Source organism: Lepisosteus oculatus, chromosome 7, assembly GCF_040954835.1.
Source record: "Lepisosteus oculatus isolate fLepOcu1 chromosome 7, fLepOcu1.hap2, whole genome shotgun sequence".
NCBI classification, from domain to species: Eukaryota; Metazoa; Chordata; class Actinopteri; order Semionotiformes; family Lepisosteidae; genus Lepisosteus; species Lepisosteus oculatus.
In genome coordinates, this window is record NC_090702.1 from 56226412 (window position 1) to 56254040 (window position 27629).

At 53.0% G+C, this 27629-nt stretch overlaps 2 protein-coding genes across 3 annotated transcripts in view; both read right to left on the minus strand.

The window, feature by feature from the left end:
- Positions 1-7726, minus strand: part of ipo8 (importin 8) — a 28073-nt gene extending 20347 nt beyond the window's left edge. The window contains exons 1-6 of the mRNA XM_069192868.1: positions 7510-7726; positions 3138-3219; positions 2889-3045; positions 2334-2492; positions 1145-1301; positions 386-475 (exon numbers count right to left, since the gene is read on the minus strand). Of these exons, the coding sequence (XP_069048969.1) occupies positions 386-475; positions 1145-1301; positions 2334-2492; positions 2889-3045; positions 3138-3219; positions 7510-7593 (729 nt within the window). The 5' untranslated portion in view covers positions 7594-7726. The remainder of the gene's footprint in view (positions 1-385; positions 476-1144; positions 1302-2333; positions 2493-2888; positions 3046-3137; positions 3220-7509) is intronic.
- Positions 7727-11679: 3953 nt separating this feature from the next.
- On the minus strand, positions 11680-27029 carry caprin2 (caprin family member 2). Of its 2 annotated transcripts, none has more exons than XM_069192872.1 (21): positions 26365-27029; positions 24803-25053; positions 24314-24376; positions 23920-24006; positions 22842-23080; positions 22534-22616; positions 22153-22302; positions 22018-22061; positions 21495-21806; positions 21332-21373; positions 21007-21138; positions 20576-20660; positions 20053-20105; positions 19679-19786; positions 19416-19523; positions 18287-18427; positions 17646-17817; positions 17332-17511; positions 14893-14996; positions 14021-14084; positions 11680-12999 (listed from the first exon to the last, which is right to left on the minus strand). In XM_069192872.1, exons 2-21 carry the CDS (start codon positions 25037-25039, stop codon positions 12431-12433), a joined length of 2973 nt encoding a protein of 990 aa, XP_069048973.1. In that variant the 5' UTR covers positions 25040-25053; positions 26365-27029; the 3' UTR covers positions 11680-12430. The 2 variants fall into 2 exon arrangements, with proteins under 2 accessions (XP_069048973.1, XP_069048972.1); XM_069192871.1 differs by lacking the exon at positions 26365-27029 and adding an exon at positions 25874-26149.
- Between the last annotated feature and the right edge of the window lie 600 nt (positions 27030-27629).

Here is a 27629-nt window from a genome sequence, read left to right on the forward strand (position 1 = left end):
CCATGCACTTTTACAAGTATATTCAGCTTTAATTTGAATTCCTCAATACAGGGCTGAACATTTTTCTTTCGTTCTGTTACCATAATATGTATAACTCAGAATATAGTTCCTGAACTTAATTAATGGTTTAAACTTATCTTATAGTTACAGTAATGTATAATACTGTACTATTACAGACCTTCTGCTGGATTTAAAATGCTCTTTTTTTGCGGATATGCAATGATTTCAGAAAGAGGTGAGAACTGCTGGACCAAAACCGGGCTCTTTCAGTTTATTCTCAGGGTGGGAGTGAAAACGCCCAGCCTTGAGAACAGGCCTGGGAGAGCCTGGCCAGTCAGCTCTGGGCGTGTCTGCGAGAGTCTGTGTCGGGGGGCAGGGCTCTTACTGGGGGAACGTCCCGGTCAAGCACGGCTCTCAGGATCTCCATCCACTGCGTCATGACGGCGTTGTTCAGCAGCCGGAGAGGCAGGGAGTACTGCAACACAGGGCACACAGGTCAAGACCCAGCTCCCGCTACGGACTGGCACTGCCACACCCATCCCCACGGGCACAGAGCGTCAGTCACGCCTCCCTTCACGCCTCATGTGAGCTGCCCTGAGCCCGCAGCGCGAGAGACCACCAGCCCTGCCCTGGGCACGCCTGCCGCCCCAGAGTATCTGCGCCAGAGCCAGCGGCAGTGTAGGGCACATACCAGCAGGGCTGAGAAACCCCGGCCATAGTGATGCCCCATCTAAGGGTAAGAGAGAAATCTCCTTCTAGAAATGAAGATTTCACCCTATTTACACACTCTTGCTATTTTAAACTACATAATATATAAAACCAACCAATCAGACAAGCCCATGTTGCTTAAAAAAAGCAACACAGGGGTCCTTGCCTCTTCTGAAGACCACTCTGGGGAGAGTTTAGTCAGACGTGCTGTGCTGGGTATTACACCCCCACACCCCACCAGGCACGGCCCGTTCTGAGGAAAACAGCACCGGGCTGAGCGCACTGCCTAGCTCTACCACACACCTGCCCGCCCTCAACCCACTGACGCTGGAAAACAGAACCACACTTGCAGGACAAGTAACTGCAACGTGTGTGGCATCCGAAAGCCCCATGGCAGCATGAACAAGCGCAGGAGGATGACTGGATGGGCACCCACCTGCACGAGGGCGTGGAAGATCTTGAGGATCTGCTTCTGGATGAGCACAGAGAACACGGTGGAGTCGGGCAGCAGCTGGGAGATCTGCTGCTGGATGCGGGGAAGGAAGAGCTGCATGGCAGCCAGGAGAGGGTCACGCTCCTCCGCCTTCTTGTACCTAAACACCGACAGGCCACATCTTTAACACAGAGTCCTGAACACAGCGCGCCCGCCGCAGGGACAGAGTCCTGAACCCAGCACCAGAGTCCTGAACCCATCACAACCGCTCCCGAGCCAGACTCCTGAACACAGCGCGCCCGCCGCAGGGCCAGAGTCCTGAACCCATCACAACCGCTGCAGAGTCCTGAACACAGCGAGCGCCCGCCACAGGACCAGTGCTAAACACAGCACCAGAGTCCCGAACACATCACAACCGCTGCAGGACCAGTCCTGAACACATCACACCCGCCACAGGGCCAGAGTCCCTAAACACCACCCGGCTGCAGGACTACAGCAGCTTTCACACAAGAGAGCTGTGAGAGGAGTGTAGCACCAGGTCAGCTCTCTCCTGGTACACCTGCCCCTCCACTATTCCATACAGCACCACATCAGACACCCAGCTGTGGCACTGGCAGCGCTCTCTTCGTGTGACTGTGTAAGCTGAGGGGTTAGAGGATTTCTAATTAACAAGGTGACATCCTGCAGGTAAACTAAGCTCTAAATAACACCAGTGAACAGAAGCTGAAATAAAAATAGAGCTGCTCTTACTGGATTGTTATTTAAAACACCATAGTTATGCTGATGAGGTAGGAAAAGCCTTATTCATCCCCAACTGCTGAGGCTCACAGTCAAAATCCACACTAAAGATTAAGCATCCTTGTCATTTTCCTTGCTTTATCTGTGTTTATAGATCCACAACCTCCAAGTAAACACTTTTAAATGCTTTGCAAGCTATGCCTCCTGTGTCTTTCACAGATTTACTTCCTAATCATTTTTTTCAAACAATGCTGTATGCCTTCCCCGACTCCCACAGCGCCCACCTGGACAGCTCCGCAGTCGTGTTTTTTTTCCAAAAACCGACGCCTTTCACATTTCACATCGCCATGGAGAGCAGGATGTGACAGATCTATGACCCTGTGACCCCGTGACCCCGTGACCCTCTGGCAGCGGCAGTGGGAGCCCAAAGGGACAGGTGAGCCAGGAGACTTACTCGTAGGTCTTCACTAGCTGGTAGAGAGCCAGCAGGCTTCCGTACCAGCTGGCGCTGTTCTGGGACTGCAGGTACATTCCGATTTTATCCACAATCGCAGTCCAGCGTCCAGGAAAGTCGTGTTTGATGATGGCGCGGAGGCACACCGTGAGCTGGGCCCTGTAAGGAAGAGAGCACACACCTCTCTGGTCTAGATTCTAAATGGATTAGGAGGCTCTTTGCGTACTTGAAAACGTCGGCAGCAGTGCAGAACCACTGCTCTTTCCTGTTCAGGAGACACCATGTGTCCCACAGACAGGAGCAGTCTGCCCCCAGCAGGGCCGCCGCACATCCTGAGGAAGACTCCCGGGATGAGCACTGTGCGGAAGCAGCCCCAGCTCAAGCCGGACAGGGGCAGACGGAGCAGGCCGCTCCTCCCAGCAACAGCGAGGACAGGGAGGTCAAAGGGCACGCAGGACCGCGCGGCCCAGCTGTAGAGGGCAGGGAGAGCAGGAGCTGAGCACCCCGCAGGGCGAGAGGTCCCCCTGCACGTGCGTGCGCGCGGCGCTAGCCCACCTGACAGACTCCGGGCTCTGGATGATGCCCTCCACGATGTTGTCCCTGATCTGCTGCCGGTCGTTCTCGTGGATGTTGAAGGGGAACATGAGCTCTCCCGCCGGAGGCTCGCGGTCCTGCCAGTACTGGCTCACCATGTTCTTCAGGTAAATGGCGGCTGCGCGACAGGGCAGACAACGGGCGTGGGTCAGAGGCAAGTCGCGGCCCGGAGCTCTCGGGCGCACCCAGCGGAAACGGACAGGGCCTTACCTGCCTGCCGCACAGGGAACTCCACCTGATCGGACACGATGATCTGCAGCAGGGTCGGGGAAAAGTTGATGATCTTGTAGGACTAGAAGGAGAAACGGCAACGGAGTTGAAAAGTGTCAGGAAGAAGCCTGTTCAGCCAGCCCCAGTGTAGCCCCTACACTCACGAGAACCGCCCCCAACAAGAGAGGGGGGGGGCGCTCAGCCACACAGCATGGTGTTCGCAAAACAGAAGGGACTCTTTTACCTAAACCTGCAGCAGACAGGAAAATAAAAGTCTCGCTTTAGTACAATAAACTCCGCCGCACAAACATTCACAAAACACAGAAATTCATAAATTGCTCCAAGGCTTGTATCCAGATGAGGCACCGAGGGGTGCAGATCCTTTCTGGATGATTAAGAGCCGCAAGTCTGAAGCAAAAGGTGGCACCAGAGTAGCTACAGTTCTGGCAAGTCTGTCTGTCTGTCTGTCTGTCTGCCTGCCTGCCTGCCGACTGGAGACGGGAGACTGGTCCCCTCTCACTGCGTCGCTCTGCTGTAAAACTCTCCGCATCTGTGCTGCTATCTGCGTAGAAGTAACCAGGCACAGGAGCTACTTCTTTACACAAAGTGTGGTGGGAGTGTGGAACAAGCTGCCCAGCCCTGTTGAAGCCGATACCGCGGGGACTTTCAGGAAGCAGCAGGATGAGACCCAGGGATTAGTTAGGTATTCATGACCAATCAGGGCCCCTCAGCCTCCTCTCGTCTGGAGCCGTCCTTAGATTTCTGTCTTCTTATAAATCGGACATTTTAAAGCGTCTACAATTTTTGTAACAATGAATTACACAGCTGGACAGGACACCAGCCCATCACAGAACATGGGGAGGGACACACAAACACCCTGGACAGGACACCAGCCCATGACAGGGGACGGGGCGGGACACCAGCCCATGACAGGGGACGGGGCGGGACACACCCTGGACAGGACACCAGCCCATCACAGGGGACGGGGCAGGACACACCCTGGACAGGACACCAGCCCATCACAGGGGACCGGGCATGACACACCCTGGACAGGACACCAGCCCGTCACAGGGGACCGGGCAGGACACACCCTGGACAGGACACCAGCCCGTCACAGGGGACGGGGCAGGACACACCCTGGACAGGATGCCGGTCCATTGCAAAACACACGCGCACACACCTACACCACACTGATCCAATAGTGAGCCAGACCCGTCTGCCTCCCTGGAGAGAACATGGCCACTTTGGGAATGTGAGAATACTATACAGGAGGAGGTCGAGAGCTATGACACAGGTTAATGGTGTGAATATTTTCGGGCAGCGACAGTATAACAGTGTAACATAAACATCTATTCCAATGTTAAGGTTGAGCCGTTCCGAGAAGTGTTGATAGCACTGGTGCAAGGCCGCAGCAGGGACACCGATTTAAAGAGACCTAAACTTCACACTGCTTGAGAGACGCTCCAGAGAGGAGCTACTGCACGAAGGAGGAGTTCAGATTAGTTTCGTAAGGACCGTCCCCGTCCTTATCCACCGACATCAACGGGTGCTTTAGTCCAGACAGGGTCCCGTTGCCCAGTATGATCCTGCCATTGAGGACACAAGTGGGGAAAACCAAGCAGAGAGGACTTCAGGGCTCCAGGACAGCTCTCCCCACCGCCGGACACAGCGGTCCTCCCCGTCCAGCGGCTCACTCGGGGCCCAGGACAGCTCTCCCCACCGCCGGACACAGCGGTCCTCCCCGTCCAGCGGCTCACTCGGGGCCCAGGACAGCTCTCCCCACCGCCAGACACAGCGGTCCTCCCCGTCCAGCGGCTCACTCGGGGCCCAGGACAGCTCTCCCCACCGCCGGACACAGCGGTCCTCCCCGTCCAGCGGCTCACTCGGGGCCCAGGACAGCTCTCCACACCGCCGGACACAGCGGTTCCTGCAACTGAAGTCGCAAATTCACGACTGCAGTTTGCCTCTGGGCAAAGAAAGGTGTCCCGTTTCAGAATCTCAGCATCTCATTAAACTGAGTCAGAGCCTCCAACAGCACCCCTGTCCTGCTGCTGCCGAGCACCTCACCACAGCGCCAGCACCCCATAGTGCGCAGGCCGGGCGTGGGGGCAATGTTTTTTGCACCAGAAGTGAACTGCCAAACTGCAAACGGGGGGCTAAATTAATATTTATACACATTTTTATGATCGTAGATGCTAATCCCATGCCCCCTGTGTAACAGAAGGTCCATCAAGATGGAGTGCTTCGAGTATAACTGACAAATGAGGTCACAGAGTCCAGGGCAACCAGCTGTACTTAACGGAATAAAAGGAATAAGGAATAAAGGATAATATAATTAATAATAATTGCTTACACTTATATAGCGCTTTTCTGGACACTCCACTCAAAGCGCTTTACAGGTAAGGGGGACGCCAAGACCCTTAGCTAGAATATTTCAGCTCGGAATTAGGATTGGAGCTGATCGAAGAACTGCAAATCTAGTGTTAAATCGTAGAAAGGAAAAAGGGAAAAAACTTAACCAGGAATCACAGATAAATCGGTCTTAACTTAGCGACATTATGGAAACAACAGCCAGAGCTAAACGAGAAGAATACTTAAATAACATAATCGCACCTTAAGAGACACCAATGGATTCAAAAAAAGGGAAAGTCTTGTTTAGCTAACCACAAGAACGGAATAAGACTGAAGAGGATGAGATTCTGACGAATCCATAAGGCTTAAGGCAGATTGTTGGAGATGAGGTCGATAACAGAAGACTGCTCATCGTCTCAAGGAGAACAGCTGGGGCTGGTCAACGCTGCGGCGTACCACAGGGGTCCGATCAAGGTCCTTTTCCCTTCCTGCTGCTAAAGATCCCACACCAGTTACACTTCAAGGTGACACAAGGACAGGGGGAGGAGCAAACGCTGAAACAGCAGGGAGAGCATCGCAGACAGCCCCGGACAGCGCCATGAGGTGGAAAATGACTCCGGGCGTTTATGCATCTTCCTCCCTGCACACACGAAGACCACATGGGGCAGCACCACACATTAGAGAGAGCGGAGCACCACATGCCGGATATCTCCCAGTTTCCCAAGACACGCTGGCGAGGCTGTGGCCCGGTCCCGCCTGGTGCCCTGTGCTTCCAGGACAGGCTCCAGTTTCCTGAGACCCAACCGGGAATTCGAGGCTTCCTGACGGCGGACTGGGCCACGGGGGTCATATTCTGGTCATACGCAGTGTTCAGACCCGATTCACAACACGCCGTCACCACACCAACCAAGAGGACATTACAGCTTTAGAATAGAGTTCAAACAAGAGACAGAGACTTCGTCCCGGTCTCTGCGAACAGGTTGAATGAGCACAGGACTCTGCTCACAGCGATGGATATAAGATGGTGAAGAGTGCAGACGAGGCCACTGTAGTGGCAACAGGGATTCGTCTTGTCATATGAAATCAGGTCTCGGGGAAGAGAGTGCTTCTTGTGCTCTTTTAGCCTTGGGACACAGGACAGGGTCACTATTATATTTCACAGGGACGCACTACATACGTTTAAGCATAACTGCGCACACAGTCAGAATGACATTTTATTTTAACTGAAATCCAGTGCATATCCTAGTCAGTGTAATAAAAACCCTCTGTGAAGCTACACTGGAGTGTTTATGCACCCCGTGGGCAGTTCAGATGGTCTTGGGGAACTGACTAATGCAAGATGCTTTCTGTCTAGCGCAGCTTCACAGACACCAACGCCGCTCTTCAGTGTAACTCGCAAGGAAGTGTTTAAATCGCATCACGTCAACGAGCAACGCATCTCCACGATATGGGGGGCATTGCTTCTAAAGCCGCAAGCGACAAAGAGTTTTTACTGAACGATTACTCCCAGAGTGTTACCGACGAGCCCGGCGTCCGTGACTGTTTCCGCGGCGCCGACACAGCCACAACAAAACTTCTCTTTGCGGATCTGTGCACGACTTGTTACCTCTCGCAGAGAAAAATGCAGAAGTCGGTCACCCCTTCCGAGCCCCGGGGCGAGTATGAAACCCAAGGGGGTCCCCTTAAGGCTCAAACTACCCCGTTACCCCTGCGGGGCAACACTGACAAACTGTGGCCGGGGGATCCCTGCAGCTCACTCGCCGCCATCAAACTGCTCTGGCCGGTGGGACCCTGGGTGGACCCCGGCTGCCGCCGGTCCCGTCCAGGCCCGGACCGGACCGGACCGGACCGAGCCGAGCCGAGCCGGACCGAACCCGGGCCCGGGCCCGCTGCTTGGACCGCGGTGCCACGCCACCAGGCCTGCAGCGCCTCCTCGCTCGGACGGGACCCAGTACCCTGACTGGGAACCTGCCGCCGCCCGGCTGCAGCAACAGGAAAGTTGATCTGCGAAATAACTCACCTGATTGAGCTCATTCTCCGCGGCCACCCGCAGGCTCGGATCTATCGTCCCTTTCAGCGCCTGGATAATCCGATTCGGATCCATCTGGCTTTCTCCTTCCGAGCCGCGGCGGAAAACGGTCCTCGCAACAATTATCGTCGGCGTTCAGCACACTCAGCCAGTGTCTGTGACACAGCCCTGCCCCATCCTACCGGTAATCAGCAGGCGGCAGTCGCAAACGCGAAGAAAAGGCAACCTTTTTTACGGCTGGCGGTGGGCTGGGCCTGCTCCTGGGGGCAGACATATCGTACGGCAAGCGCGCCGGGCTTTACGGCAAGTGGGTTTCGGTCCTGCCCCCGTCTGCGTTCTGCGCCTTTTGCAGTTCGTTCGTGATGTTTCAGGTACTCTGTAACCCTGATGTGTGCTAAATCTACAGCACGAGTAAGAAAGACAAAACGAAAAGAGTCCAAAAACAAGTTCCAACTGCCAAGATGACGTTTTATTAAAAGTAGGAACCGTTATAAACGGGAATAATAATATTATAATTGCTTACACTTATATAGCGCTTTCCTGGACACTCCACTCAAAGCTCTTTACAGGTCATGGGGATCCCCTCCACCACCACCAGTGTGCAGCCCCACCTGGATGATGAGCCACTCCGCTCCCCACACACCAGCTCTCAGTGGGGAGGAGAGCAGAGTGATGAAGCCAGTTCAGAGATGGGGATCACTAGGAGTCAGTGATTGTGAAAGTACAATGGGAAATTTGGCCATGACGCCGGGGTTACGAGAAGAGGCTATTTGGCCCATCTAACCTGTTTGGAAGGTGGTAGCCAATTGATCACAGGATCTCCTCCAGCTGGTACTTGAAAGAAAACAGGGCATCAGCCTTAACAATGTGGCTGGGTAGCCTTTAGCTTGTTCCACACTCCCACCACCCTTTATGTAAAGAAGTACCTTCTGTCTCCCTGTTTTAAATGCACTTCTGCAGTTCTCACTTCTGTCCTCTGGCCCCCCGTTTCACAGCTCCTTCTGAAGAAATCTGCTTGGCTGTGTTTGTCAGTGCCATTGAGGATTCTGAATTCTTGAATCAGATCCCCTCGTAATCTTCCCTGCTCAGGTCTGAAAGGGCTCTGTTCCTTCGGCCTGGGGAACTACAAGGGGTCTGTTCTTTAACCTGGGCATCTTCCAGACAGTTCATCCCATGACTGGATGTCATTTCGCCTCTGTTCATCAGTTCATTGAACTCATAATCTGGGCGTTAAGTCATATGACCTGGTTTTTATAAATTGCTCGTTTTAAAAGTACCTGTAGAATGTCTGGGACACCAGTGACCCCTGGGAACCCCACCTTTTATCAACTACAAAGCTGTCGACACTGTTTCATGTTTTCATAATCTGCAGAAGACTTTTGATTTACTGATTGGTTTGTTGTTTACTTTTCTGTCATTCACAGGTTTGCCCTTAATTCAGTCTTCCTTGTAATTTCACACTTCTGATCTGGGGCTGCTGGTGCAGAATGGCCGCTGTGTGTCTCCCGGGAGGGGCTGCTGGTGCAGAATGGCCGTTGTGTGTCTCCCAGGTGGGGCTGCTGGTGCAGAATGGCCGCTGTGTGTCTCCCAGGAGGGGCTGCTGGTGCAGTGAGGCCTCTGTGTGTCTCCCAGGTGAACATTCAGCAGCATCCTGGTTCAGACAAACGACCAATGAGCTCCTCAAGTTGGGAGGATGACTATAAAGAATCAATAAAAAGCAGGATCTATCTCTTTCCACTTTGATGTCCACTCTTAGCAGATCAGCAGGTGTGAGCCTGGTCAGTACCTGGATGGGAGACCTCCTGTTGAAGCTGGAAGAGGTGTTAGTGGGGCCAGTAGGAGGCGCTCACCCTGCAGTCTGTGAGTCTAATGCCCCGCTATAATGACGGAGACACTATACTGTAAAAAGGCACCGTCCTTCGGATGAGACATACAACTGAGGTTCTGACTCTCCATGGTCATTAAAAATGCCAGGGCGTTTATTGAAAAGAGTAGGGGTGTTATCCTAGTGTCCTGGCCAAATCCCCCCCCCCCACTGGCCTTTACCAATCATGACCTCCTAATAATCCCCATCTCTGAACTGGCTTCATCACTCTGCTCTCCTCCCCACTGAGAGCTGGTGTGTGGGGAGTGTACTGGTGCACTCTGGCTGCTGGCACATCATCCAGGTGGGGCTGCACACTGGTGGTGGTGGAGGGGATCCCCTTTACCTGTAAAGCGCTTTGAGTGGAGCGTCCAGAGAAGAGCTATATAAGTGTAAGGAATTATTATTCATTCATTTGTGCAGAGAACCTCCGTCCCCCGTTAGTTTTCCTTCAGTGACATTTGCACCCTCTAGTGGAAACTAACACTACAATTGCTCACCATCCGCTGGATGACCTGAAATTCCTCGGTTCTCAATAAAACAGGCCACGCAGCACAGTGAAAACCTGTACTGTCACCTTTCATTCACTCCAAAGGTTTTCCCTCCCCTCTGTGTAGTCCATCTTTTTTAAACTCATTCTGTTACAAAGCTGTGTACACTGGCACAGCAGCCACAGTGGCACAAGACCACATATCTGGCCCAAAACCCAAGGAGGGAGTTCCTCCACCTTTTGTACGATGGACTCATGGACGACGTACACCAGAAATCACATGGCCTGAATTGCCCTGAAGCACAAGTCGTAAAAAAACAAGTTCTGCGTCTTCTTGTTGTATTCTGCTTTTACAGTTTTTTGTCAGTTGCTCAAGTGTCCTTTCTGGAGGACAATGCCTGCGGTACCTGAGCCTTCTCCTTAGGAGCCGATAGCTCAACACAAACCCCGCTGCTCCGAGGACACGGGCACGTCCTCTGGGCCACGTCGCACTGCTGTGCTGACCGGGGCAACTGGGTAAACGGTACTTCCGACGGGTGAAAAAATGTAGCAGTTGTATCACCCCAAGAAGTCACCTTCTCAGACTACAATACACTTATAAACCCATCTGCCCCTGATAGGTTTCATCTCCTGCACTACATCACCCCTCCTTCCTAATGGCAGTGACCCATCCTGCCACTCTATCCCAGCTAGCAACATTCCCTGGCTCATTAACGGCCTTCGAAACCTCCAGGAAAGCCAACACCATGGCAAACCTCCCTCACCCAAGACTCAGGCCTGGTTTCACACCTTCCACAGGGGAAGGAACTCCCAGGCACTGCAATGGGAATTTTACCTCATTTTCACTTATTGAACACCCATCTACCCATTCCTCCCCCCCAGTGCTTCATTCAACTCAGGGTTGTGGGAGAGTCAGAACCTCTCTAGGCAAGTCACAGGCTCAAGGCAGGATCCACCCTGGGTGGGACACTAGTCCACCGCAGGGCGGACACACACTAGGGCAAGTGCATCTTTGAGGAAACAGGAGCAGCTGGAGAGAGCCCCTGTGGACAAACTCCACACAGATACAGCAGCACCCCAGCGCAGGAACTGAACCCAGGGTTGCAAGGCAGCAATGCTAAGCACTAAAACTACCGATCTAGCATGTTCCATGTGTTAAAATACAGCTCAAAGTTACTTTACGCTTGATCTGTAAAGCAAAGGCCACTTTTGCCATTGTTGTAATTGAAAGACAAATGAGGAGTCTGGTGCCCAGTAGAGATTGGACAGCCACTCACTGAAATCAGTCAACTTGAAGACATCAAAAACAAGGACCTCCAGGACAAGGAGCTGTAACCCTCACTCTCTCTCATGGGCTTCCAGGAGACTTACAGGTAGTCTGCAGTTTATCAAGAGGTCACATGCCTGAACTCCTTTGTAGCCACCAACAGCGGACCTCTCCTTCAGCAGGTCATAAGCACGGGCATGGTGACAGAAGCCCTCAGAAACCAGTGCAGATTAAAGCGGTCAATGAGCCAACATTACAACGGACCCCACAAGTTCCGGTGGACTGCAGCAAACACTGCATAGTACTTCACTAGCAGTCTCAGCCCCATTTGGAAGTGGGGAGGGGAAGGTAGGTAAGAGTGCTGCAACATGAGTGCCAGTAGCCAGATGGGTCAGTGTGTGGTTTTATCGCCAATTCATACAGAGAACAGACCGCTGACAGACTCCAACAGCAGAACAGTTTCCTCAGTCGCACAGACAGGGGAATGGGGCCACACCAACCGTTTTGGCAGCTAAATGTTGATCAAAGAACAGACTCATGAACTGCGCAATAGTTTATTTAGGCACAACGAGGCACTGTAATTAGCCCATTTCAGAGCAGATTCATCAATAAGGTAGTTACCAGCTAGACATGTACACAGCTTTTTGCAGTGAACAGATACAGACATTCACAGCTTAAGTCTCCCACTTCCAACCAAAAAGCAAGGCAACAATGAAGTCTTATAAAGTGCTCAGTTAGTCATTCTAACTACACCTCCCCAGTCATCACACAACACCCAGTCATTCAAGGCACCATTTTGCATGCCCTCCAGCTCAACACCGGACTTTTGGAAAATGTTCAGAAGTTCATTTAAAAAAAAAAAAAAAAAGAATGGGCACATCCCAGAAAAATGAACTTGCTGGCCTTACATGAACTGCAGCTTGTTCCACACAAGTGGCACCTGTGTGTATCCAACCCTACAGAATTAAAAGAGGACATTTCTGGCTTTAAAAGAAAGTTGGGGGTTTGTGCACAATTCACATGGGCCTCCACAGCAGGGAGGTCGAAGTTCGGTCTCGGCCACGGTGCAATTGCACCGCGGAGATGGTCAGCTCACGTCGGCTGCCCGAGACCGCACAGTAGCCGCTAGTGAAAGCGACGGGGGAGAGAGAAAAGGAGCACGAACCCTGAAACTAAACCTGAGCATCTCAAAACTGGGAAGAAAGAAAAACCTGGGCATGCAGTGTTTCACTACACGGCATAAAGTGCTAGTGTTCGAGTGCAAAGCAACGTCCCCAGCCCTCCCGACGCCTCAGTCCTGGTACAGGAGGTAACCCGAGAAGGTGGAGTACTTCCAGCTGCTGCCATAGATGGCGCCGCGGTGCAGCCGCAGCCAGATCTGGTCCCCCTGGTACAGCTGCAGCACGGCGTGGTTGCTGGCCGTCTCGTGGTCGGGCGCGCCGTCGTTGGCGTAGGCCGACACCATCACCTCCTCGTTCCTCATCAGGTTGACGTACAGGGGCACGTTGACGGCCAGCTTCAGGATGTGGAAGATGAAGACGTAGGTGCCGTTGACCGGGCAGGAGAAGCGCCCCAGCTGCATGTCGAAGGTCTCCCCGAGGTTGTTGAGCAGCAGGTCGAAGACGATGGGCTGGTCCAGGGTGCCGGGGGCGAAGTTGGAGGTGCGGGCGGCCGAGAAGGCGACGCGCATCTGCTGAGGGAGGGGGTAGACGTGCACGGGCATGAGCGTGGCCCCCGGGGCGCTGACCGGGACGTCGATGGGCGTGATGCAGCGCGAGTCGCCCTGGCCCGAGTCCACGCTGGCGAAGGTCTCGTTGTCCCGCTCCGGGCTGCTCACCTGCGAGGAGTCGCTCCAGGTGGCTGAGGAAAAGAAGGAAGGCAGGGCTTCCGAGAGCAGAGTAGGGCTCAACCCCCCCAGATTACTGAACCCCTCCCCCCTTACCAGCTGCAGGGGTCATGCTTGGAGCTGGTCACCTGGACTTGGGGGGGAAGGCTCTGAGAATCCTACCCTTCTCCACATAACCACCCTTGTTCTATTTCTGCAGCCTTTGACTGCCAGTAAAGCTAAAATTGCTAAAGATTTGTACTTAAACCATACATCAGATCCCAGCTCTCCGCACTGCTGCTGCAGAAGTTCAAATGCAGTCTAATGTTGAGGCACTGAGTTTTACAGTTACTGCTTCTGAGGAAAACCAGCAAGACATACCAGGTCTCTATCCTGCTACTGATCAGGGCTGATAGAGCTCCAAGATATTCCATGAAAGACTAGAAAAGGCTGTTCATGCTCTCTACCTACTGTACAGCACACCAGCACTACCGGTCATCTCCAGCTCGGAGACCTGAACGCACATCACTCCAGGTGTTCCCACTCTGGGTATTGCAACTTCAGGGGTTTACACCTGTACAAGACCTCACATGCTGCTGAAAGTGTACTGTAGCATTAGACATAATCCAAGTTACAGATGCCAAGGATTTTACAGCACAATTAGGCTAAAAAGTACTAGACCAAGTATGTATTAAGCTTAAAGTCAAGACAGCAGATCAGTACAGATAAAGACACATTAGACAATTGTAAAAAGTTATGGTATGCAGCTGTCCCTCCATGAAGGAAATGGGAAAGGAATCCACAACATGCCTTGAACTCAAGTTTTCCCTTTCAGATCCGCCCACTTACTCAACTACCAAGAGGTAGATTGCACTCACCAGGTGACCCATTTCTCAGCGACAGCACTAACTTTATTTTCTGGAAATGTGCCGGGGCTACTCCTCCCAGTTCAGTTATTCTGGTACAGTGTCCTGCCCACTTTGAACCTTCCCCCCTCTTGCTCTGTAGAGGAAGACCACGAGGACTACGGCACCTGCTCATCCCGTCGACCCCTACCTCTCGAGCTGGCACGCTGCCCAGTCAAGCCTCCACGTTTATAGTTCTGCTGGAACCCCGATTCCTTAAAAGAAAAGCAAAGACTCAGGTCTTGTTCCCAGGCTTTTGGCAACAAGATTCCTGAAACAGGGATGCAGTATAGAGCCCAGGAGGGGCCATCAGTAAGAAAAAAAAGTAACATTGCAGGAACAATTCGTTCCCTCCTTCTCTTTCATTCATGCACACAATTTTCCTTTGTTTCCTGTGTCATGGTAGATGCACGTACATGGAAAGTCTCTAAAACACCAGCATTATCCCCTGCTCCAAGCAAACGCTAGTTAATCGTTCCCTCAATATAATCCCCCCCCACTGATGGCCCCTCCCAGGCTCCATAATGCAGAGCTAAAGATTAGGACTTAATTCTGATCTAGTGAATCAAGACATTTCACAGGCCTCCCATTTCTAGACAAGCTCCTGGAACCCAGAGTGCAACAGCTCTGCCACATTACTGGCTTCGGCATATGAAGACTAATGGATGTGCTGCATATTCCTATCAGCTTAATTATTGTATTAGAGGACTATCTGCAGGACCTGCCTGTTGGAGACTACAGTTGGCAGGTCTGTTCCAATAAGACTGCAGGTGCGAATGCAAACACTTTGCTCCTGTTATAAAAGCAAAAGGCTTCCTCTTCTGTGTCAGCAGCACAACTGCAGGACCTTCTGCACCTCAAGACTCCACTACTGGCTAAACCACGATTTAGAGTCTCGTACAGATGAATCAGTTCACTTAATCTTCCCCCACCCACGGCTCGGGCAGGTCAAATTAAGTTTGACAGACGAAGCCAGGACCACTCCAGCTGAAGCAGTAGCAGTGGGGAGGGACGGTTCCGTACCCTGGCACCATACAGGATAGGTGTACATTCTCTGGCGGGGTACGACGGTTGAATGAAGTTCCCTCCAGGAGATGGCATGCCGTTTTTGTAACTTTCAAATCCTCCTGAAGTGGAGAAAGGAAGAATCACAACACTGAATCCACCTGAGCCACATGTTTCAAAGTCTCACATTGAGCACCGGTAATTAAAAAAAACTGGAATTCACCACCACTCATCACAATGTTGTAAGAAGTCTTATCCTGTAGCCTGGGGCTCTTTTCTGGCACCTGGGAGGAACTGCTAGGTCATAGAGCTCTCCAAGAGACCGCAGAGCTCCAAAAGCTAGCTGCTGGGGAAAGAGCCAAGGGCTCATTTTCACCCATTACACCAGTGCCAAAGCCCTGGAAAAAGGCCTTTTCTATTCAAGGTGGACTCTACAAGTCTACAATTCCTGCCTGGATCGGGTAATGTCCAAATGTATAAAATATAGGACAAATTTATCAAGCAGTACATGCACATTTGAATGCATCGGTCATTTAGATTCTGGTATGATTCGTTTTCAACAAAATTCCCCAAATTAGGAAGATCAGCACACTGAAGCAGCAGCAGAAAACTGACAACTGGACAAAAGCCTGGAAGATGGTTTCTAATGTGGACAAGCGCAGGGTTTCAGATCAGAGGCAGGCAGCTTGTGGAAGACCTAGAAGTGCCCCTTCTCAGTTCAGTGCATTTCCAGTTTCCACTTATACCCTGGTTTGTTTTGAATACCTGTAATCGGGTCCCGTGGTAACCTTCACTGTTCGTGAAGAAAGGCACAGGCTGTAGGAACTCAAATCTTGTTGCTATTCTCTGGCCAGATCTCACAGCACAAGTTTAGAACATGGTGACCATTATCTCATTTAGACTAGGGTGCATCTTACTGGTATTGTATAATTGTCACAACCCTCAACATAAAATCATACCAAGATTGTCCTTTTTAATTACTTCCATACATTAACACATGTAGAATATTCAAATGTCCTCTAGCAATCTGCTCCCCATATTGCATTAATTCTTGATTAACTACCCACACTTCTCTACATTAAAAGGTCATCTGCCAGGATTTCTTCCATCTGCTGGTTTTTCTTTGTTAATCTTCCTAATGTACCCTCTTATTCCTGACTTTGGATCACCAATATAAAAGGTCCTAGTAAGGATCCATGTGGTCCTCCACTAATTACATCTTCCCAATTAGAGGGTGTATCCTCTAAATAATAGTCCCCAATCCAACCACCCATGTCAGTCAATGTCTACCCCACGTTGTTTGTGAACTGATCTTTTACAAGGAAATTCTTAAAAGCTCTCTGGCGAGTACGCAACATCTATTACTGCTGCTTGTTAAAAGAAATGTTTTGGCAGGCAAGACCTACTTTCTCTAAATCCAGTTTCCTAGAAAACATCCATATAGACAACTCTCTCATTTAGTTCTTACAATTGTTTCCATTGCAGGAAAGGTAATGGAAGCCAGACTTGAACTACAGACCAGCTACTTGTTTCCGTTTGTGATCCTTCTTAGGGCTGAACACTGCCTTGGGAAGTCTCCGGGCCTGTGGGCAGTGCTGCATTGAACGATTCAGACGCTGCGAGTCTGGCTTCCTCATTGCCACTTCCACTGGCAAGATGCCATCACATTAAGGATTTACCTGAAAGGTCTCCTCTATACTTAGACTATCCTGTCCAGTACTTTATCCCCCTCTAATTACAGGAACATGTCAATGTGTTTATTCAGTTTTGAAGGCACCATGACAAGCAGCCCTTAACATGTGATCAATGTAGAGGTTTTGCACGCTGTATTCAAACAGTCTCTCCCCTCCCTCCCCACTGAGGGCCTTGGTGTTGCACTTTGAGTACTGTATATGTACACAGGCGGACAACTTGAAAGGTCTGCTCTTAGATCACAGGCTCGTATGACTGAACACTGCTCAATTCTCCATTTTCACAAAAACAGTTAAGGTGTTGCCATTAGCAGTCACAACCTCCCTGCCATCACCAACTACTGCAGGGGTTTACAAAAATGTGTACCAAGACCTCCTCAAGCGTCAAGCCCTAAGCAAGGGTGCCAGTCACAGCCTCATGAAAACCCCCAGGGCTTCAAAAAAGCACAGGAGGGAAACCGCCATCACCCACACTCGCAGAGGAGCAGCATGAGTGAAGACTGGAAACCAGCCTCCTGGCCTGCGAAGACGCCCGCTGACTTTGATGCAGTACATGTGCTGTAGGGGAGCGCTTCAGCACAACCTGAAACAGAAGGTCACCCTTCTAACCCAACCCTTGAGCACTGTTCTACATTTCTCTAACAGACTTCACAGATCCCTGGTTTATCCATGACTGCTGACATGCCCCAGAAACACTCCTTTGACAAATATGTTCATAGGCACCCCATCATCGCCCCAGGACTCGGGAGAGGCGAGAAGACGATACCTTTGTACGCGCTGGGCGAGCGGTAGGAGTGTGCCGGTGCCCTGGCGCCGCGGGGCGCGCCTCTGACAGCCCCCCGGCCGTAGTAGGGCTGGCTGGAGCGAGGGAAGGCGCCCATGTGCTGTCCAGGGGACATGTAAGCTGGACAGCCGTTGCTCACCACGCAGTCCGACGGGTAGGACACTGCAAGACAGCCATTCACCGGGTTCACTCCCGTTTCCAGCAGAACACCCGTAAACCGCCGTGGGGCGCCACGCCCTCACACTTGAGGCGGACGGCCGGAGTCGTCGGGGCCCAGCCAGCTCCGCGGCACCTACCTGGCGGCAGGCTGTCCTGCTCCAGCACACTGGACGACGGGGCGGGGCACTCGGGGGGAGTCTGCGTGCTGGCGGTGGAGTAGCTCAGGCTGTAGGAGTCCGAGTAGGAGCTCGGCTCCGCTTTCATATCCGAGTCGCTTCTGGGTGGCAAGGGAGCGTTGACCTTAAAGACCTGCGGGGGGGTGGCGAGAGAGGTCTGAGGCACGTACAGCATGTGCACATCGGCATTCGAAACGGGAGAACTGGTGCAGCCCACAGCCCTTCTAGAGCAGGCAATAATGCAACCACGAAAACTGGTAGGTCTTGCATGAGCCTGGAATGTCTCCGGTAGGTGGAGTGACACCAGGGCTTTTGCGCTTACAAGACAGCGGTTCAGCGGCTGAGCCATCACCACTCAAACATCTTGAATAAAGCAGAGGTACAATGTCATGTCTACTGCAAAAGGCCTCAACTAAGAACACCCAGCAATACTACAGCTCTGCAAGACTGCAATGCAGAGCAGCTGCAGACCACGGTGGTCGACTGGATATCATGGAAAAACAAGCCTGAAACATTGGTGCTGGTGAACCACACACGCACACACCGACAAGGACCTTATGCCTGAAGCCCCCCGGCAGACCGCAGTGGGAAAGGGGACTTACAGTCTGCATGGCCTGAAACGGAGCTGCGCTCATGCTCAAGGTGTGGCTGCTGGGAGGCGAGGAGAAGGCCTGTCCTTGGGGCGGAGTGGAAGGAGCTGTGGCACTGCAGGGGGGGCATTCCTCTGGCAGAGAGGCAGGAGCCTGGGGGGCGGGGGGAGGGATGGTAAAGAAGAGCAAGGAGAAAAATGCAGTCGCTGCCTGCCCGCCGCGCTGTAAGTATTGAATTTAAAACCCCCACGCCAGAGCATTTGCGACCCGTCAGCAGTTTGACAGGACAGAATTTGGATGGCAGAAGCGGACAATGGCTTCTGCTTACACCTCAGAATGGTAGTGTGCAGTCTCAGCAAGTTCAGGACACCCAGGCAGGGCTAGGAGCCCCCTGGCAGGAGCCCAGAGACACTGGCCAAGCAAGGGCTCGAGAGCACCACACAGCCACAGGGGGCGGTCTTTAAACCCTCAAGTCTATAGAATTTGAAATCTGTTCGTTTTGATTTGGTAGTAATACTTAGTTGCTAGCAAAAAAAAAAAGTCACAAGGAACCCATTTACCGAAGAACCCCCAACATCGGATCAACGGATTGATGTTGTGATCATCTTTTCCCTTTATAAATCTCCTTCACCTTTTCTCTCTTGGGTTACAGGAGGAAAGGTTTATTAAATCCCAGAAAGCCTGGAATAAACTTTGGACCCCACCAAGACTTGATATTATCCTGCAAAAGATGAAGCAGTCTCTGCGTAGATTACCTGTTCTGTTTTTGCTGGTTATATTTCCATATGTAAACTCCCATCTATGCTAGTATAATGCCAAATGCGTTGATAGGTTATGAAATGAAAGCAGAAAAGGTCCATTTGTATACATTATACATGGAAATGCTTTCATCTTTAAAGAGCTCTTGGCTCCAATACTCCCATTCAAGCTTGAAAATGGCAAACTGGCTCTGGAGGGGGCCGATCACAGATGTATCAAAGCCACCTGGACCAGGGGTGAAAAGGAAGTGTTCAGGAACAGATTGAAGGGTGAGCCACAAGACTGGCTCGCTGCTGCCGCAGGCTTGAACAGGGACATGGCCGAAAGCTCACGGCACAGCCCATTCCCAAGACGAGAGAAGCAAGCAAGCCAGACCACCTACTGGACTTGGATCCGATGCTTTATCCACACTGGATTCTGCAACTCCTGACCCAGCCGGATACAGTGGTGTTGGAACATAGCCATCTGCATTGGAAAGCTGCATTTTATCCTGGAAGATAAAAAAAACTAAGATGAATAAGCGTAGCCGGGCAAGTCGGCCACCTAACCCCAAAAACAAGCAACAAGGCATGAGCTACATGGACTGTTGCCAGAAGGCAGAAATATTTTAAAACCGGGGCGCACAGAGTCTGGGCTATACAGTACTTGGTCTGGTTCCTCAGTGGGGAAGTCCACTCCCGAGTCGATCAGAGAGCACTCCCCGTTGGTCAGGCTCGATTTCGGAGGGACCGGAGCAGCAGGTACTGGAGCAGGCTGCGGGGGAGGGCACAGTTTCACAGGCCGTCCCGTCAAGCATTTCCACTGTGATGAAGATTTTAAACCACAGCCAACCCCTTCCCACCCGCCGACGTGGGCAGACGTCCAGAGCAAAGCAAACCCCCATTCCATCAGCACTGACAGGCTAAAAGGATACTGGAAAATATCCCAATATCTAGATCTACACAGACCCTAACCTCCACCCTGTAAAATCCGTATGAACAGCTCCAGGCTCATGTCAAACACCCCCCCCCCAGTCTTACCTTCAGGGCTTTTGGAAGGAGGTCTGCTGGGCATTTCTTGGGCTCTCTTTGCACTGCAGAAGAAAGGCATTGGGCTACGTCAAGATCGCCTTGTAATCCCACATTTCTCATCCCAAGACTCCTCCTGGGGAAGTGGCGATTGAAATCTAGTCGCATCATTAATACATTTGTGGGGCACGGGCTGAGCTTTGCAGCTCCAAAATGGTCAAGCCTGGTTGTGTCAAATGGGATCTTGGGGGGGGGGGAGGACAACCCTGCACAGGCATAACAGAATAGGGTCTCTTTAATTCACCATCAAACTGAATGGGTCATCTAGGCCACCCACGGATGTTGCATTTGTATTATCCATCAGATGGGGCTGCACATTGGTGGTGGTGGAGGGGATCCCCATTACCTGTAAAGCGCTTTGAGTGGAGTGTCCAGAAAAGCGCTATATAAGTGTAAGCAATTATCTTTAAGATGATCATGTCTCCCAGTTCCTAAAATTAAACTTAAAAGGACTTTCTCCTCTAAAAACACATACCTAGGGGTGTAGACGTTCCCAGGGCAGAATGCTTTAACCGGGAGGTTCCGCCTCCTGGAGATCCCTCACCCTCTAGAACAGAATCCTAGAAAGCAAGACCATGAAGACTTATTTCATTACCTGCTGAGAATGGGGAAAATCAAACCTCCCACCTTCCTTGTACAACTTGCTATAAGTTTTCTAGAGAAATAGACCTCAAAACATTTTACAGATGACCTCCACAATAATGGGTAATGAGCCACTGGCGCAGATTAGGAAAGGCGAAGCTCCATCCCACAAGCCCCGGATCTGAGCCCATGCAGGAGGGCTCACTGAGCACTATCTCCTGTAGCAGGACACCTGGACTTGGGGCCCGGGTTCTGCCCTGTTGGAGTGGGCCGGCCCCAGCAGGCGCTCAGGGGGAGTCCCGCAGGGGCAGATGCTTGCAGTACCTGCATGAAGCTGAACGAGCCCTGGATCTCCTCCATCAGATCCTGCAGCTTCTGTTTCCGCAGCTCCGGGTCGGCCGGGAGGGGCGAGGGGGAGGTGAAGACCGCGACCGGCGAGGGGTCGGACTTGGGTGCCTGTCGGAGAGCAGTCAGTCAGCCTTGTCCTCGGCCACAGCTAAAACATGGGCAAGCTCACAGAGCACTAGGGAAAAAACTCAAATCGCTATAAAAGCTTCATACAGGCTTATATAAGCCCATTAGCACCGATCTCATAGGACAGCACCATCAGGGAAATAAATGCAGAAAACTTTTATAAAAGAAGCCTTACCACTTTCATTTCCTGCTCAGGTCTGGACTTCCTTTCTCGTCTCTGAACGCCACCATGAGGAGACAAGAAGCAGACAAGTTGGACCAGTTTGACGGACTTCAAGAAGACGTACTTGGAGGAGCTCGATACCCTGATGAGCCCGGGATGGAGAGGGTGTACTTGCCTGCTTGGGCTCCGCAGCAGCAGCAGCAGCAGGGGGGGGCTTCACCTCCACCTGCTCTTTGGGCACAGGGGTAGGGGCGGGGGCAGGCATGGGCGCAGGGGCAGGGGCAGGGACAGGTGCCGGGGCTGCTCTCCAGGGTTTCAGGGCGGACTGCGGAGGAGAGGCCGGCTTCTCCGTGTACTCCATATCCCAGGAGTCTGGAGGCTCCTGCTGCTTCAGAGCCAGGAACTCCGCTTTCCAGGAGGGCACTGGCTGGCCTTCCTGTTCTTGTGCGCGGAAGTCCGTTTCAGGCAAGTAGCGTCTGTTAAGAAACTACATTATCCAAGAATAAAGTCAAAGATCCGCCTTCAGATTCATTCAGCCTTCTTGTCTTGTCAGGAATACGCAGAAGCTCCAAATTTGTGTTTGGAGCAGACATTTTTTAGCACAGAATCGGATTGGAAGGACTGGGCCACAATGCTGCCAAGTAAACATTAAAACTGGCCAGTGGCCTTACACCTGGTGAGAAGAGCTGGATCCTTACCTCCCTCGCGGGAACTTCGCACTTTGGTAGTGGCACGGAGGGTTCTGAAAGATAGAAGACTTGGCTTGAGGACCCAGGGCCGAGAACACAGCAGCGTCAAGCGACAGCACCACAGGGCACTGGGGCCGGCGTTACCTGGGACGCCAGCGGCGGGCCTCTTCGGCGCCAGGGGCTTCTTCACCACTTCTGCCACCGCTTCCTCCAGGCTCTCGCTGTGAGGGACAGGGATGTGATCGAAGTAGCCGCAGTCCAACAGCCTCGCCAGCTGCTCCTTGAGGTGCTTGTCTGCAAGGAGGGAGAGGACACCCACGAGATGGAGCGCGCGGCCACCCGAGGCACCGCCCCAACGGCCTGCCTTCGCGCCTCGACTGGAGGGGCGATATTGGCAATAAAAAGGGATGAACGACAACGCCCACTCCCCGCCTCCCCCCGCCCCCAGCCGGAAGGGGGCACAAGTTGAGCGAGGGCCCGTGGCAGCAGGGGAACGCCAGGCTTGTACACCCTGGCCAGACTCACATGTGGTGCCGGCCACGGGCTTGTCCGCTCCCTCCAACAGGTCCCCGTACACGATGGCTGCCTGCTCCATCTGGTCTTCCACGCTGCAAGACAAGAGGCCAGGCTCCAGAGACCAGAGAGCAGGGTACGACGGGGAACCAGGTTTACTCCCAAGCCCGGGCCTGCAGCTCTGGAGGAACTTACTCCAAAGCCACTTCATACTCGAGGGCAATAAGCTCCCCAAATATTAACGCCCACTGTTATGAGGCTCTCCCTTCAGAAATGGGGGTGGCAGAGCTCCCACCCCGAGGCCTCCTCGAACCCGGTACCTCATGCTCTCGTTGCGCTTGCAGCCCACCCGCTCCGAGAAGCCCAGCAGGCGCTCGAGCTCGCGGGCGGACAGGAAGGGCGCCCCGTTCAGGCCGCTGCGGAAGTCCTTCCTCACGTGCTCCTGCTGCAGGCTCTGCAGGATGTAGTGCACCTGGAGGACAGTGCACAGCCGCTTCTTCTCCACCTCCGTCTTCTGCACCTGCTCACGGCGCACGGCCTTCCTCTGCGCCTTCAGCAGCTGCGGGACACGGGTACGAGTCAGGGGACCGCCGAGGGCTCCCATTAAATCTGCATCACAAGCCCCGCAGGCAGGCTCTTCAGGAACGGGCACAGACCCAGGCCCTTTCCAATGGGTCAGCCCACTAGGCTGTTTGCAGGGAAAAGGCTAGCGGTTTCACAACCTGCCTGTCCCCCCCATCAAATTCAGGGCATCCAGAGTGAAGCCGAGCCTTAAGTAAACGGATTGATCAGACATTGAAGTCTGGCCCCACCATGCGAGCTGGAATTTTCCCCACAGAAGACTGCTATTCATCCTGTCAGTGAGCCTGCATCCCCAAGCACGACAGAGCTCACCGAGCAAAAATATACCCATGCGCCATGCAGCATGAGATCAGCAGAACGTCCTCACACCCTCCCCCCACACAAGGGAAACGCTGCCTAAGCACATGGCCTTTAACAGAGACCAATGGCAAAAAACAAAAAATCTACTTCCAGCAAAGGCAGAGCAGTGGATACAGGTTACAGTTCCACAGGATGTCCCAGCACAGGAGCACAGATCCATGCTACCACTACACTTATCCCCAAGGTTCCGATGTGCTGAAGAATAGGAAAGGAGACTGTAAAAGTACTAGTTTTCCCAGAGCCCTCCACATCTCCAGGTCATCGTACAAGCAATCAAGCTACCAAAAAAAAAAAACTGGTAAGCACAGTACCAGCTTCAACACCCACAGTCTTGGCCAGCCTCTCTGCTCCATCTGCTCCCATGTTCAGAGCAGCAAAGGCACACCTGGCTTCAAAGAATCCAGTACAGTTCAAAGATGGTGAGGAGCTCTTGTTTGGAAGAACACAAAGACTTACATCTTGGCTAAGGGAGCTGAAGGTCTTCTGCAGTTCTCTCGCAAATGCCAAGTTATGAACAACCTCATCATACTTCTCCACAGCATCCTGCAAGCAACAGCAACAGGCCAGGTGAACCAGAGCCTAGAGATCTCTCAACATGGAGGGAGGTAAAATATACCCACGTTTAAAATGCAGGAATCTGTGACCAAGATCTAAAAGTGATCTGCAGAATATACCTTCCAGAGCATGCAGTTTAGTATAGTTATAGCCCTTTAAGATCAGGATGTCAGAATAATGCAACACATTTAGCCACTGCTTTTAGTAAGTGTGAAAAAGCCAAGGGGACTGTGGACATCATACAAGTGGTTCCTGAATTTAGAGGTCACTGCTCGTCTCGGTGGCCGGATCTCACCAGCTGGTCCTGGTTGAGGGCCTCTCCTGCCTTCAGACGTTGCTTGTAGTCTTCCAGCTTCAGCTGTGGACAAACACCATCCAAAACCAAGAACAAGCTCTCACCATCATGTGCTGTGCACACAACAGACAGCAAGATCACAACGTGGCAACTTGACCCCCCTTTTACCCTGAGCTCTCCTGCCAAAAGCGCAACACTTCAGACTAAAAAAAAAACACAACACAAAGTCAGGCACTGGTAAACACACACGCCAGTATTGTGGAGGAAGCCCAGGTTCAACCCCGAAAGGGGAGCCCAGGAGGCACGCGTTTACTTAGATCAGCTAGGCAATTAACGCTGCAGGGAAAGCATTCCTCACAGAGCACCGGGGCCCTCGCACAAAGATCAGCCCCTCCTGCACGAGAGCGAGAGGCGCTCGGGTAAGCGGAAACGCAAAGCCTGGATAAGACCCGGGAGGCCAGCCCGCGGCCGCACAGCGGTCTACTCCACCTTCTTCTTCTCGATGTTGCGGATCTTGTGCTTCAGGCAGATGAGCCCGTTCTCGATGTAGGTGTCGTAGCCCTGGTACGTCGGCGCGGAGGACGCCAGGGCCAGCTGCAGCGAGCTCAGCACAGGGGGAGCCTCCGCGGTGGGGCTCCTGGGGCTCCCCTGCCTCTCCGCCGTCACCTCGGAGTGCTCCGACATCGGCGCGAGGTCCAGGACAGGGGAGGGGGACAGCTGCACCATCGTCAACACGGTTTCTGAGGAGAGAGGGGAGAGGAGAGGGAGTGAGGCCGGCTGGAGGCACAGAGGAGCCCTTATTCCAGCCCTGCCCCCCCAAGGCACCCACGGCTGGGAAAACCCCAGACACTGCCAGGCTCTGAACACAGACGCCAGATACCACCCCCTCACCTGCCCCAGCAGAGCCCGCCCTGGGGCACCCCGTCACCTACACTGACCGGGCCCAGCTTGCCCATTCCCACTTAACCATTAGAACACAGCAGCGGACACCCACTGGGAGACAGCCTCTCTGAAAGAGGACCGCTGACTGGGATTGTGTATCGGGTATCGAAAGGAGTTCCTGCACCAGCCTCGCTCCAGCTGGATAGACTATCAGCACAGCTGGGCTTCAAGAGTGTCCACCCAGGAGGCAGCTGGGGCTGTTGAAGAGAAACATCCTCTCGCCCAGTGGAGCTGAATATGCACAAACCTCCGCAGCCTGTGCTCCTTTCAGCAGCCAGGGCTGGCACGTTACAGCCACCCAGAGGAGTCTTGAGAAGGGAGACAGGACAGCATCAGGACCAAGACCCAGGGAGCACCACAAGGGCACGTGAACCCCCCAGCCTCTCGGGGAACTAGAGGCCAGCAGGGCTAGGGGCCAAGCCCCTCCAGTGAGGGAGGGCCCAGCAGCATCACAGACCTGGCCCTCAGCTCACCGGCCTCAGGAGCGCTACCCAAAAATGGCATGTTACAGGATGACTGCTCATTTTTTAAAAAGCACTCCCTCCCCAACCACCACCACCAGGGTTCATATGGCTTCAAGCCAGCAGGAGGGGGAAAAAAAGGAGGAAATCAGTTTACCAGAGCAGGCCATGCGTGAGCAGCCTAGTCAGCTCTGGTCCATCACCCGGTTCCCACTCCGCAGCGCGGCTCTGAACCCGTGGGGCCAGTACCTCTTCCCCGCCTCTGCAGAGCCGCTCCGGAGCGGCGCAGGGGCGCGTCATGATGAAGCAGTATTTCAAACGCGCCACGAACGCGAAACGAAAGGCGCGGATAGCTGGGCTTTAACCAGCACGTTCCTCCCCGCTGCTCCCCGCTACACACACACACACCAGTGCAACCTCGCCCCGTGCTCGAGCCTCCACCACACACCACACACCACACACCACACACCACACACCACACACCACACACCACACACCACACACCACACACCACACACCACACACCACACACCACACACAGATGCCTGTTAAAAGCTGCGGCAGACCCTAAGGACCCGAGATCCCCGAGAAGCCCCCACGCCTACCCAGACGCGCAGAACCGAGAGGCATCCAGACCGGCGCACTAACCTCGGCGCTCCTCTCACGGGGCGTGCGGATTGCAGCTGAGGCGGCGGCGGCGGCGGCCGGAGCGAAGCAGAGGCAGGTGTGTGACCACATACACGGAACAGAAACACGGCGAGCGAGCGAACGGTCCTCCCTCCGCAGCCCGCACAGGCAGATGTTGGGGGGTAACAGGGGGCAGGCTACCCCTACCTGTTCTGTTTTATACGCGCCCGGCCGTGCGCGCTGCGCCGATTAGGGCATTTCGATCTATTATGACGTCACCGCGTCCGGCAATCCAGACACCTGCCCCCCCCCCCAACGCGCGTGCATCGTCACCCCCGCTGACCCCTCGGCGCGGCGCGGCGTTTTTCACGCTGGTCTCTTTACTTCCACGCCGTGCGATTGTGATCTGGTCTAAAGCAGCCTTCGTGGACGCGGGGAGCGGAAAGGTCAGTGTCTCGGTCACGGCTCGACAGCTCACCCCTCCGCGTCGGCGCAGGGTCGGAGGAGAGCGGGTGAGCGCTGGCGTGTGGAGAGGACGCGCTCCAGCGCCGGTAATTGAGTCGTGCCACGACTCGGGACTCATAATAATAATAATAATAATAATAAAAAGGCTTCAAATCCCGAGAATCCTATTGAATGTTCACCCCGGGTTTCGTGTGCGATTGAACGGCGTTATTATTGATTATTTGCCGATGGCCGTGTAACGCGACGCGCTGTTCTCTGCTCGTCTCCCCGTTTCATCATCACAGGCGCAGCCTTTGCGGTTGGGAGTTTTACCTGCTGTAAAACGGTCTGTTGGCTGTTGTAATATTATTATTTATTAACAATAACATGTTAAAGCCGTAACGCGGAGTGGTCAGTGAAAAATTAAAATTATTTTCTTCAAGCGTGTCCAAAAGGAATTGTATGATGTAGATTGACCATAGATTAATAAAATATTCAATGGCCTATATTCAGTGTATTTATTTATATACCTCAAGGGTTTCTCTCCATTCTAGGGTGTCACAACGAGGGGTCATCCGGACCGCATTATCCGTTTGCTTTATAAAAGCACACTGACCCAATGGTCCCGTTCGAGTCACGTTTTTGACGGACCCCGAAGCCCCTGTTTCCACAGAGGGGGTTATTCCAGGGGATTTATTCCACCCCCTGGTCCCGGTCCAGCAGCAACGCTGTTGGTTCCGAAGCGGTCGAGTTCCCGCCCTATAGCCCCTGAGAGGACCTTGCACCGTCTCGCACCCGAATGAAACCTCCTTTAACCTCCTAAACTGACGGTAAAACAGTCA

Coding starts and splice junctions, on each gene's coding strand:
- caprin2 (XM_069192871.1), bottom strand. Junction 20,106..20,575: donor GGGAACGTCTACACCCCTAG/GTATGTGTTTTT, acceptor TTTCTTCTGCAG/TGCAAAGAGAGCCCAAGAAA. Junction 14,085..14,892: donor CTATCCTGTATGGTGCCAGG/GTACGGAACCGT, acceptor TTTTCTTTTAAG/GAATCGGGGTTCCAGCAGAA.